The 12470-nt window shown below is 41.6% G+C and overlaps 1 protein-coding gene and 1 long non-coding RNA gene across 11 annotated transcripts in view; one reads left to right on the forward strand and one right to left on the reverse strand.

Moving 5' to 3' along the window:
• clasp2 (cytoplasmic linker associated protein 2) overlaps window positions 1-12470 on the reverse strand; it is a 673953-nt gene that overhangs the window by 20033 nt on the left and 641450 nt on the right. For all 10 annotated transcript variants that reach the window (XM_068032254.1, XM_068032248.1, XM_068032247.1 and 7 more), the window contains 2 exons: window positions 9397-9590; window positions 4557-4685 (listed from right to left, as the gene is read on the reverse strand). In XM_068032254.1, the coding sequence (XP_067888355.1) occupies window positions 4557-4685; window positions 9397-9590 (323 nt within the window). The remainder of the gene's footprint in view (window positions 1-4556; window positions 4686-9396; window positions 9591-12470) is intronic.
• Window positions 10062-12470, forward strand: part of LOC137370104 (uncharacterized) — a 66492-nt gene continuing 64083 nt past the window's right edge. Inside the window, exon 1 of the long non-coding RNA XR_010975079.1 lies at window positions 10062-10905. This is a non-coding gene — a long non-coding RNA (uncharacterized lncRNA). The remainder of the gene's footprint in view (window positions 10906-12470) is intronic.

A 12470-nucleotide genomic window follows, 5' to 3' on the forward strand; every position in this document is an offset into this window, starting at 1 on the left:
TCACGAGAATGGTCCCAGGGATAAGGAACTTCAGTTATGAAGAGAAACTGGTGAAGTTGGGACTGTTTTCCTTGGAGAAGAAAAGGCTGAGAGGTGATTTGATAGAGGTATTCAAAATCATGAAGGGTCTGCACAGAGTAGATAGAGAGAAACTGTTCCCACTCGTGAAAGGATCGAGAACAAGGGGGCACAGATTTAAAGTGATTGGCAAAAGAAGCAAAAGTGACATGAGAAAAAACTTCTTCACACAGTGAGTGGTTAGGATCTGGAATGCACTGTCTGAGAGTGTGGTGGAGGCAGGTTCAATCAAGGCATTCAAAATGGAATTAAACTGTTATCTGAACAGGAAGAATGTACAGGGTTATGGGGAGAAGGTGGGGGAATTGAACTAAATGAATTCCTCATTCAGAGAGCTGGTGTGGACACAATGGGCCGAATGGCCTCCTTCAGCGCTGTCACAATTCTGTGATTTTTGGATGATTATCCAATAATGGCCAGAGAGCACACTTGCCGTCCAATTAAAGACAGCGGGCAGGTTCCTGAGGCTGGAGGGCCAGTAGGAGGTGCTCCAACAGCTCCACCAGCCAAGATGGGAGCTATTGACTCCCACATAGAAAGAGACAGAGTGGTTAGCACCGCAGCCTCACAGCTCCAGTGACCCGGGTTCGATTCTGGGTACTGCCTGTGCGGAGTTTGCCAGTTCTCCCTGTGACCGCGTGGGTTTTCGCCGGGTGGTCCGGTTTCCTCCCACAGCCAAAGACTTGCAGGTTGATAGGTAAATTGGCCATTATAAATTGCCCCTAATATAGGTAGGTGGCAGGGAAGGTGAAGGTGGGGATGTGAGAGGGTAATGGGATTAATGTAGGATTAGTATAAATGGGTGGTTGATGGTCGGCACAGACTCGGTGAGCCGAAGGGCCTGTTTCAGCGCTGTATCTCTAAATAAAATAAAATAAATAAAATAGATCAATAGATAGAGATATATATATATATATATATATATATAGATAGATAGAGATAACACCTCAAGATGGAGGTACTCTCCGAAGACCATGTAGCAAAACTTTAAAAAGGCCACAGCTGTCTGGCTGTGATTGTGGAGGAGCAAACCATCCACTGGATGGCCAGCGGCTGCAGTTGTGGTCAGACAACCATGACAGGTGCAGCGAGAGGTCCCGAGTGGGATGCAGCGCGGTCCCCTCCATTCCACTGGGTGGCTGCCTTGTTTAACTGGCCATGTTTCAGAGGCAGTGCGGAGCCCCCGGAAAATTCCAGTTGGCACAGGAACAAAGCCTATTAAATTACCTTATTTGGCTACCTGCCGCTTGGGGGTGAGTAGCCATTCCACCTGGAACCTGGCCATCTCGAAAATGGTTCAGGGGCAAGATGGTGCCGGGAGATCGGCATACAGCTGGTGGCAGGAAATACCAGGCCCACCCACCTCCAGTCCTATCCTCACTGGGCCTTGAAAATCCTGCCTTTAGTGAAGACGCTAGTCATCGCATGTAGTTATTGTTGACACCAAAGCACTCGCTATAAATGGTGGGGACGACTAGTGGAAAGCGAAACTTGCAGTTAAAGGACAAAAAATGGACTACAATTTTGAGTGAAAAATAATTTCCATTTTTTCAATGTTCTTTAAAAACATATATTTCCCTTCTGCTTCATATTAAGATAGAAATTAGCTTCTGCTGCAAGGGAATTGGTTGACATCACAGAATCAACAGCAGACAGCAGCAGTGAGGAGCTGGCATGACAGAGGGGTTGAGGTGTGGGGCAGACCAGCCATGATCTTATTGAATGGCGGGGCAGGCTTAAGGGGCCGAATGGGCTACTCCTGCTCCTATTTCTTACGTTCTTATGTAAGAGGCTTTATCTACTTCTGGTTGTGCTGCCAGCCAAGTTGCATAATATAGGTTACAGTGGTGCCAATGTCCCAGGTGTCAGTACCAAAACAATGAAATAGGGTGCTCTTTGGTGGAACAAAGCCTATCTTAAATAATGCAAATAAATATTCACCATGACTCAAGGTGCTCCCTTGAAAAACATAATAGATAGGCATGTAGTCAACAACTTATTTGGCATTTGTGTATTGTTAAGGAGCCAAAAGCAATTACTGGTGTTTTATACTACAGAAGGAATTTCAAATCAGTGCTGAGCTGAGTTAGATGGCGCTGGGTACAATAAATAGTTGAATCAAAGGTTTCAATGATTGTTTATAATCTGGATGAAGACACTGATCATCATTCTGTCAGATGATACTGGAATAATTGAGAAACCCCGAGATGAAACTGGTTTGCGAATAATGCTGGAGGAGAGTTTGAGAGCCTTAAGAACCCAACATTTTCTGTGTTGCCACACAAGTCAATATGCACTGTTGCTGTGCTGGTGAATCTTTCCTAAAACACTGAGAGGGAACACTCTATCTGAACCAGTTTCATTTTCTGACCAGAGTTCTCTAGAACTTTTGGCCTCCGAGTTTGGAGAATCAATTTTGTCCACTCTTGTCAATATAGTAAACCTGTGGTCAATAAAACGGTCACAATGATTTTGAAATGATTGTTACATTTCTTGAAATTGCTTAATATCAAATGACAATGCCTGGAGGTACTGTGATTATTAACCAGTGGGAAGAATCCATGAACAGATACAGAAGTTGAAACCAGAAATGGAAATTCAGGGTAAGTTGATGAGAACTGATGCAACTGCTAGGCTGACACTGAGACACAAAAAATAAAAGTGTGTATTGGCAAAATAACAATTTGACATTGGCCAATCTAAAACTTTTACTGTGTTTTCAACTGAACTATTTTATACTTCAGGAAATTTTTAAAAAGAATGAGTAGTGATGTACATATTGCAGAAATGCACTATTTTACCATATAGAAAAGAACTGGAAATGGGGAAAAAAATTTTAATTCATTCCTATATACATAGATAACAGTTATGACTGCTGTCAACAATGTAAGTTTTAAAAAAACTCAATGCTGCTGTCTAGAAAAAAAAACTTTACTAAAAAAGTGTGAGGCAACCCAAACAACATGGAAATTTCTTCCTGGAAAGCTCTTCTGAGGCGATTCTGCTCTTGCCCAAGTGTAAGTCTTAATTGTATGAGGAGGTAGAAACAACAACTTGCATTTATATAGCCCCTTTAATGTAATAAAACATCCCAAGGTGCTTCACAGGAGTGTTACAAAGCAAAATTTGACACTGAGCCATGTGAGGATATTTGGGCAGATGATCAAAAGCACAATCAAAAAGTGGTTTTTAAGGAGTGTCTTGAGGAAAGAGTAGTTGAAAGACAGAGGCTTGGAGAAGGAATTCCAGAGCTTAGGGCCTTGGCAGCTGAAGGCACAGCCACCAATGATGAAGCAATTAAAATTGGGGATGCTCAAAAGGCTAGAATTAGAAGAATGCAGATATCTGAGGGTTGTGGGGCTGGAGGAGATTACAGAGATAGCGCCAAGGCCATGGAGGAAATTTAAAACAAGGATGAGAAATTTAAAATTTGAGGTGTTGCTTAACCAGAAGCCAATGCAGATCAGTGAGTACAGCGGTGGCAGGTGCCAGTAAGGACACGGGCCACAGTTTTGAACAAACAGAAATCACAGTAATTAAACCTTCAAACAGAAAAAAGGGGAACGCATGAACATGAATTACGTACACAACATTCTGGTGTTATTTTCAGTTCAGCCTGAAAGAACTTACTGCTAAGAGGACCCATTGTTCTTTGTACTAATCTGCACTAATTGACATGATTCCCATTGACTGCTATCCAAGATACTTTCAAAAACTGTCTTTTGATTCTGTGACACTGTCAGAGTACTCCAAAATTAACAGCAATTTTGATCGCTACAAATGGGGAGAAAAAGAAAAGTATGGACGAATGAACCAAGTAGGGAAAAGGGAGCAGGAGGAAAATGATCTGCAACAGCAGTGCGTTTTGGGAGGAAGACCAAACCAGACAGATCGTACAAATCAAAGGTTGGTGAATTAGACAGAAAAACTGTAATAAGGGAGCACCAAAGGTATGCAGAAGACTTAATGAGAACCAGCATCAGGATTTGTTTCTAGTACCCTGGGCAGCTCAGTGGAGACATGATGGTAATGTACACAGTTTTCTGCTTGCCCTACTGCTATTTTCCATAAATGCACAACTTTCAGCTATTTTTAAAATGTGCAAAGAACACCGGGTCCTCTTAGCTGAACTGAAAATAACTCCAGAATGGGTATTATAGAGTGCTTCTTTTGAAAACAATGTTTTTGTGCACTTAAAATTGTTGTCAGCTACCAGGCAGTGGCTTGTTACCACATTTACAGACTGCTTAAGGACAGCTTTTTACTTGGATTAATAAGGAAAACATTGTCAAGTAACCCTGATCATAATTTGGTCTATCATGCCAAAGAGTATCTTAAAAAGATTGCAGGTAATCAATACAGTTCTAACATTTTTATTGCTAGATGATCAGTTAAACAGTAATATGGGCAGAAAACAGTAATATGAATTAAATTTGCGATTCCTTCACTTCCAAAACAAAAATCAATGATCAACCAACCTCTTTTTGGGGATCTTTGTGAGCTTCCAGTGTCCTTATGATAGTGAGCTCTGCATAATTTTTGAATCTTTCTGGCTGGTGCTTTAGAATCTCTTTTAAAACTCGCAGTGCCAATGCTCTGATTGTATGCTGTAATGCCAAGAAAAAAGAAACTCAAAGCTAACAAATTTTTCATTACGCAAACTTTGAAGACAATGTATGTACACAAAGATGAACAGAAAGTAAGTTTTCAGATTTTGAAGTGCCAGCTACCAGCAAAAAATTCACACTGTTAATTATGGTTATTTCAAGGACAGGATAAATTCTAGGGGTATGCCATTCTCCTAAGATGGAAAGGATGAAAGAGAAGGTAAAAAGCAAAAGATTTCAACATATTAACACATTGGGCTCAATCGACTGAAACGTCAGCATTGAGAAAAGGACATTTGTCTATGAAATTACAGTAACTAACTTATGGCAGCTTGATAACCCCAAAGTTTTTGCCAATTACCTTCATTGGTAGATTATTTCAAACATTTATCACTCTGAATTCTCCTTGATACCAGCTCTAAATTTGCTTTCCACAAATTTCCATTCTGTTTTCTGGTCCTATTTTCTTGGCACTTTGAAGTAATACTTTGGGTTTGTCATTTTCTTTTGTTCTATACTTCTGTGACAGCACTCTGAACCATCTGCTGGCTAGAGCGCAAAATTTAAGCTTTTCTAATGTTGCTTCATAGGTTATCCATGTTAAATTTAACAACAGATTGTTATCTTTTCCGTACCCTTCCTAATTTTTTCCCGACATGACCACGATTCAACACTGTGGCCCAGATTTTGCAATCACGAGGGTAGTGTAGACATATATTCTATTGTGCTACCCATCTACTGGCTTTTTTTTTTAATTGCTTCACCACATTTTCTGACATTGTAACATGAGTGTCAGCTTGGATCAGAGGGACTACTCTCACCTCAAGTCAGAAAGTTGTGTTCAAACCCCACTCCCAGGGTTGAAGCACACAACATAAGCTCACATTTAAGTCCTGTACATAAGAGTACTGCAATGCCAGAGGTGTCGCCTCTCAGAAGAGACATGAAGCGGAGGCCCCATATATTTGTTCAGGTGGAAATAAAAGATCCTATGCCAATATTTGAAGACAGAGGAAGCTCCCATTGTCCTGCTTAACATTTATCCCTCAATATCATCAAAACAGATTAACTGGTCATTTATCCCATTGTTGCTTGTGAGAAGCATGCAAATTGACTGCTGGATTTGACTATATAAAAATTACTACACTTCAAAAGTACTTAGAATCATAGAATTGTATAGCACAGAAGGCAGCCATTCAGCCCATGGTGCCTGCCCTGGCTCTTTTCAAGAGCTACCCAGTTAGCCCCCTGTTCTTTCTTCATAGCCATGCAGATTTTTCCTTTTCAAGTTGCTACAAAAGTGCCTCTGTGTTCTGTTAAATATATTTTTTGAGGATTCATCTTTGAAAGATTGAAGAAATGTTAAACTTTGGAGCTTTCAAAGGGTCATGTAAAGGCCATTTGACTTTGAAAAACAGTCCCTGGAAATGTTTTTAAAGAACGGTCACTGAGAGGTCTGGTGAGGAAAATAAGCCTTTCCGGGAAAGCACCTGACTTCCACCAACAAGCCTTTCTGCGAAACCAGCTGACTTCCAGCTCAATAAACAACAGAGAACTTTGGACACCTGGAGAAGCTGTTTACAAAGATATGACAGGTCAAGAAAGATGGTCAAAAGGTTGACCTATTGTCGGTTTCGCTTTTGAATTTTTTGGAGTTGGGTTTGAACTGTATAAAAAGGCAGAGAACCTCCAAGGAGAGATGAGAATTCCCAAGGAAGGAGAGAAGACCACAACCCAGTTCAGCTTTCCAGCACCTCTCTAAAAGAACTTGAGAAGTCCACTGTGTCAACTCATCTCATATGCTGTTTTTGAAGAAAAGCCTGCTAAATTAATTCTCAACGCCGCCTGAAAAGAACTATTCTAAAAGATCCCAGTGACCCATATATGTGCACTCGGAGGCCAGATTATGGAACACAACGTAACTCATCTGCTGTTTCTTCAAGAGTGAGCAAGTATTCAGCCCAAGTGTTTTTTTTTGTCTGGAAGAACTCTAAAAACAAAAACCCCTTTATTTTTCCGGTTAACTGGTCTATGTGCGAGCTTGAGGAGGCTAAGCTAAAAAGGGAACTTTAATATTTCACTCTGTGTGTTCATGCTTTACTTCATTACTGGTTAAAACTTGTTTTATAATAAACTGATAATTTTGTTGTTTATTAAAGAAACTTGGTTGGTGTGTTTTATTCTGGGATAAAAATAGAGTCTATGATAGAGTCAATCAATAAGTGGGAAAAAATGTTCATATATGTTGTGACCTGTGGAGAGGTGGAACTAGAATAAACAGTGCACTCCTCCGGCTTCAGTCATAACAAAGTACATATCCAATTTCCTTTTACAAGTTACTACTGAAACTGCTTCCACCACCCTTTCAAACAGTGCATTCCAGATCAGAACAACTCGCTGTGTAAAAATAATTCTCATCTCCTATCTGGTTCTTTTGCCAGTTACCTTAAATCGTGTCCGCTGGTTACCAATCCTCCTGCCAGTGGAAAATGTTTGTTCATATTTACTCCATTAAAGCCCCTCTTAAAATTGAAAACCACTTATTAAATCTTTATTCAACCTTACATGCTCTAAGGAGAATAATCCCAGCTTCTCAAGTCTCTCCACATAAATGAAGTCCCTCATCCCTGTTACGATTCTAGGAAATTGCCTCTGCACCCTTTCCAAGGTCTTGACACCCTTCGTGAAGTGCAGCTTGCAGAATTGGACACAACATTCCAGCTGAGGACTAACCTGTGATTTGTAAAGACTCAGCATAAATCCTTTTTTTTATATTTTATGCCGCTATTTATAAAGCCATTTTCATTGAATATCAAGCAATTTGGGGCATCCTCAGGATATAGAAGGTGCTGTATAAATGCAATCTCTCTTTTCTTGCTAATGACTTCCACTGACACACATGGCACAAAGGAAGACATCAGCATCTTTTTTATTAGATTATTTAAGTACTCGTATTGCTCATAATGGGTCACTTCAACTAACCTAATATCAACTGGTTAGGTGCTCAAATGGAGGTGTGGTGACAGAATTGAATATGTGAAAAGTACATTTAAAAGTAGATTTTAAGAACATTCTTTACTCAGTGATAATCTACCAAGTAAGGGTGTGAAATCAAAAAACCCAGGCAATGCACAAAAGGTCAGAGCCAGAGAACTGATGAGTGTGGGAGGGTATATAGGGCTAGGAATATTCACTTCCATAGGAAATGAATATATTGGGGAATGGTGGCTCGACTCTGTGCTCTCTCCTGCTCCCCAAGATTGTTTTTCTGGCTTTTCTCACATTGCATTCATATTGTTCTTTTCCCCCGATCTTTGTTCTTTCCCCTTTTTCAACTGCTGTTCAAACAATCACCTATAAATGGTCTGATCTCTATAAAGTCAAGGAAGGAAGCACGAGCACCAATCACAGCAGATCAGCAGCAGTAGGTATTTTAGTTAAATAGATTGTGATGTCCAAGTAAGACATACGTTTGCAAAGAGGAGAGGAAAGTAAACATATTCTGAACACAATTAAGCTAAATGTTAAACATCATTTAGACGAAAAGCCTGCGTACACAGGATTGGGAGAAAATAAGCTGGAAAAAACAAATCCATTTTACACCAGTTTGCTGCTGAAAATGTGGAGTAAAGCTGCATCATTCCACAGAGTAGGCTGTGGATTTAGGTTCATGACTCCCTATACTGTGAGCTCCTGATCTTAACCAGAAGCCAGGTGCTTCCCCCCACCAGAGGAGAAAGGCTGCGTTTGCTGACAATGCAACCACTAGGTAGCGCAGTACTAGTACATGCGCAAATGCAGCATCTTCCACTGAATGTCACTGTCTGCGACGTCTCAGGCAGCTGCCAAGGTTAAAGATGGCACTGCTTAATTTATCACAAAAAACAAATTCAACCCAAAAATCCCCTCAACAGTTGGGTTGCCCGCCACCTCCATCCCAACCCCATAAGGCCCCCGCTCCCTCCTGCGCCCGTCTTCTCGCCGCTCACTCTCCGCCACGCCACAAGGGGTGACGGGGCAACGTAGGAGCGAGTGGCCAAGAGGAGGGAAGTGGCGCGGCCTGGAGCTAGCGGCTGGGGGGGAAGCGGGTAGCGAGTGGTCGGAGTGGAGGGGGAGGTGGGAGGGGAGGGCAGTGGCAAGGTCTGGACAGAGCAGCTGAGGGGGAGGAAGCGGACAGTGGGGAGGAGGGGGAGGAAGCGGACTATGGGGAGGAGGGGATTGGGGGGGGGGGGGGGGGGGGAGAGGGGGGGAAAAGAGAGAGAAAGCGCGAGGGTGGGAGCGATTGGCTGAGAGGGGGGAAGCGGGGAGGCCTGGAGTGAGAACGGCCAGTTGGGGCGGGTAGCTGACGCGGGGGGAAGCGGGCAGGGGAAGTGAGTGGCTGACGGAAGGCAGTGGGGTGAAGCGGCAATTAAAGCAGGTTGGTGGGTAAGAGCGGGGTACTGTTCGGTTGAATGGAGATGGCTATTGAGGGGTGAGGACGTCTTTACGTGGTGACGTCATGCACATGCATGCGCACATTCATACTGGCAAGCTGGCAAATGTTAGCACGCATTGATGACCTCCCCGATTGCTCTGCACAGTCAGGAGTCACTTTGGAGGAGAAAAACAGATGGGAGAACTATACACTCACAGCATATATACATATAGATACAGACCCAGCATAAACAGAAACACATTGAAACGGTTAATTCAAATAAAAATCATAACTAACCTCTCTGTCTCCAAGTGTCTCGAGAAGCAGCAGCAAAACAGTTTTGAAATGTTCATCCCACACTCCCAATGACTCTTCTTGAATTGATTTAAGGAGTTCATACATTGCTGCTTTACGTTCTTCTATTCTCTCATTGTGATTGGAAAGCTCCTTTAGCAGCTCTGCAACCAAATCAGACTGGTCCAAAGAAGGATCTGTTTACAAAGGTTAAATAACTATTAATGCCTAAAATATATAATTCTTCAACAAAAATTGGTATTTTGAGAACAGAAAAACTTCAGAACAAATTGTTAAAACACAAAAATAAAAAAAAGTCAAAGATTTCCGAAAAGAATGTTTAGAAAAGTTCCTGAAACCATTTGTAATAGCAGTCAGAAGAGAACAAAAACTCTTGTTTCAAAATATAAGTAATGCAGCAAACATCCCTTTCTAGAAAGTACAATTGAATACAAAAACCACTCCAACAACTTTACAGCTGGTCAATTTCAGGCAGTTCAAAGATCACTTAATTCCGTAAAAGACTGAACTAAATGTTGTGAAAAATGTTTCAACATCAGATTTCTGATTTCCAAATATAATAAAGTCACCATCATGTTAGGGAAATTAGTCAACAATCAGATAGATTGGACTACAATGTTGACAAGTGTAAAGCGATGAGACTAGGGAAGAACCAAAACCTAAATGGTATTTATCCACAGGATGCAGCACAGGAAAGGGATTTGGGGTGTTTGAGGGCAGTGGGTGGCAGTAGTAAATAAAGCAAATAGTTTCTTGGGTTGGTCAGTTCTTGAAATTGAACAAAATCACAGGATGTGATGCACAGGGCATTGGTTCATCCCCATCTGGAGTACGGTGTACAATTCTGGTCACCATATTACAGGAAAGACATCATGGCAATGGGAAAAAGGCAGATAAGGGCTACTAATCTGATACAAGGCATCAGATACCTGAGCTACAAGAAGACTACAGAAGCTGAGTTTATTTGCATTCGGGAAGAAAAGACTGATGGGATTTAATGGAACTATTCAAGATTCTTACGTGCACTGACAAGTTGAACCATGAGTAATCATTTACTGTGGCTTGAAGAATGACAACCACAGGACACGGAATGAAGCTAAAAAGAGGAAAGTCGAAGGGAAGTTGAATGGATGGAACAGATACAACAATGCCACACAGAGGGTGGGTGGATTCTTGCAATGGGTTGCCCAAGAGGTGATTGAGGCTGTAACGTCAGTAATTATGAAAGAGAGCAGGATAGACATGTGGCAAGATAACCAACTGTCTGACATTGGTACAGAACTCCACCTTGTTTTGAAAGTCTGGGGTGGAGTAGCTAGATGGATATTTTTTTCCTGTGAATGTACATTTCTTTGTTCCTCCTTTGCACCAGGACCCGAGATATAAGAACACAGGAACAGGAGTAGGCCATTTAGCCTTGAGCCTGATCCGGCGCCGTTCATGGTGATCACAGCTGATCTGCGAGCTAATTCCATACACACGCCTTTGCGGGTAAGAGCTCCAAACTTCTACCACCCATTGTGTATAGAATTGTTAGCCAATTTCAATCCTGAAAGGTCTGGCTCTAATTTTAAGACAATTAGTTTTATACTCCCCAATCAGTGGAAATAGTTTCTCTCCATCTACCATGCTACCTTTAGTATCTTGAAAATTACCCCTCCAGCTTCTAAATTTCAGGGAATACAACCTTAATTTGTGTAATCGCTCCTTGTAATTTCACCCTTGGAGTCCAGGTAGCATTCTGGTGAATCAACACTCCCTTCAAGGCCAATACAATCTTCCAAGATTGTGGTGCTGTAATGAAAGGGCTTCTGATTTTGTTAAATATTTTTTGAGGATTCATATTTAAATTGTAGAAATGGATTCATTTTTTTGGAAGGTTGAAGATTTCATAGATTCTGGACTTAGCTTTATTGAAAATACTCCATGGACATTTTTTTTTAAACAAGGGTTGCTGAGAGGTCTTGTTTGAAAACAACCTTTTACTGGAAATCACATGCTTTCAGCTCAATAAACAACAGAAACCTGGGGAAGTGACATGCAACGATTTATGAGGGTCAGGAGGTTCTGACTTGCTGTTTGGTTTCGCTTTTGTGATATTGTTTTGGTTCAGTTGGGGTGTAAACTGTTTAAGACAATTGAAGATCAACCTGCCAAGGACTAAACCCCCAGCTCATCTTTCCTGCACCTCTCTAAGAGACCCTGGGAGGTCCAGTGTGTCAGCTCCTCTTTCCTCCTATCTTTGAAAAAAACCCTGTGGTAGCAGAAGCCCCTGATGCCGCATTTCTCCTGGAAAGCCTACCAGACTATTTCTTGACATCTCCAGAACGAACTGCTTCTGAAAAGATCACATCATCATCGGACACCAGACCAAAAGGGCCAACTGACATCCTTCCACATCTTCTCTTTTTTTCTTCAAGAATTAGAAAGTATTTTTTTTTTAAAAAGAGATACAGCACTGAAACAGGCCCTTCGGCCCACCGAGTCTGTGCCGACCAACAACCACCCATTTATACTAATCCTACATTGACCCCATATTCTCTACTACATCCCCACCATTCACCTACTACCTATGTATACTAGGGGCAATTTACAATGGCCAATTTTCCTATCAACCTGCAAGTCTTTGGCTGTGGGAGGAAACCGGAGCACCCGGCGAAAACCCACGCAGACACAGGGAGAACTTGCAAACTCCGCACAGACAGTACCCAGAACTGAACCCGGGTCGCTGGAGCTGTGAGGCTGTGGTGCTAACCACTGCGCCACTGTGCCGACCAAAGTATTTTTTTTTTGTCTTTTTTTTTTTAGTAAAAGAGCTCTGCAGAGAAAATCTCTATTTTGTGGTTAACCGGTGTGTGCGCGCGCGCATGTGTGTTTGTTTGTGAGGGGCCAAAGTTAAAAAGGGAACCTTCATATTGCAATCTGTGTGTTAATGCTTTGCTTCATTATTGGATAAGTCTTGTTTTATAATAAACTGATAATTTTGTTGTTTATTAAAGAAATCTGGTTGGTGTATTTTATCCTGGGATAAAGAGTAGAATATATAATTGTATCAG

This window comes from Heterodontus francisci, chromosome 5 (assembly GCF_036365525.1).
Source record: "Heterodontus francisci isolate sHetFra1 chromosome 5, sHetFra1.hap1, whole genome shotgun sequence".
NCBI classification, from domain to species: Eukaryota; Metazoa; Chordata; class Chondrichthyes; order Heterodontiformes; family Heterodontidae; genus Heterodontus; species Heterodontus francisci.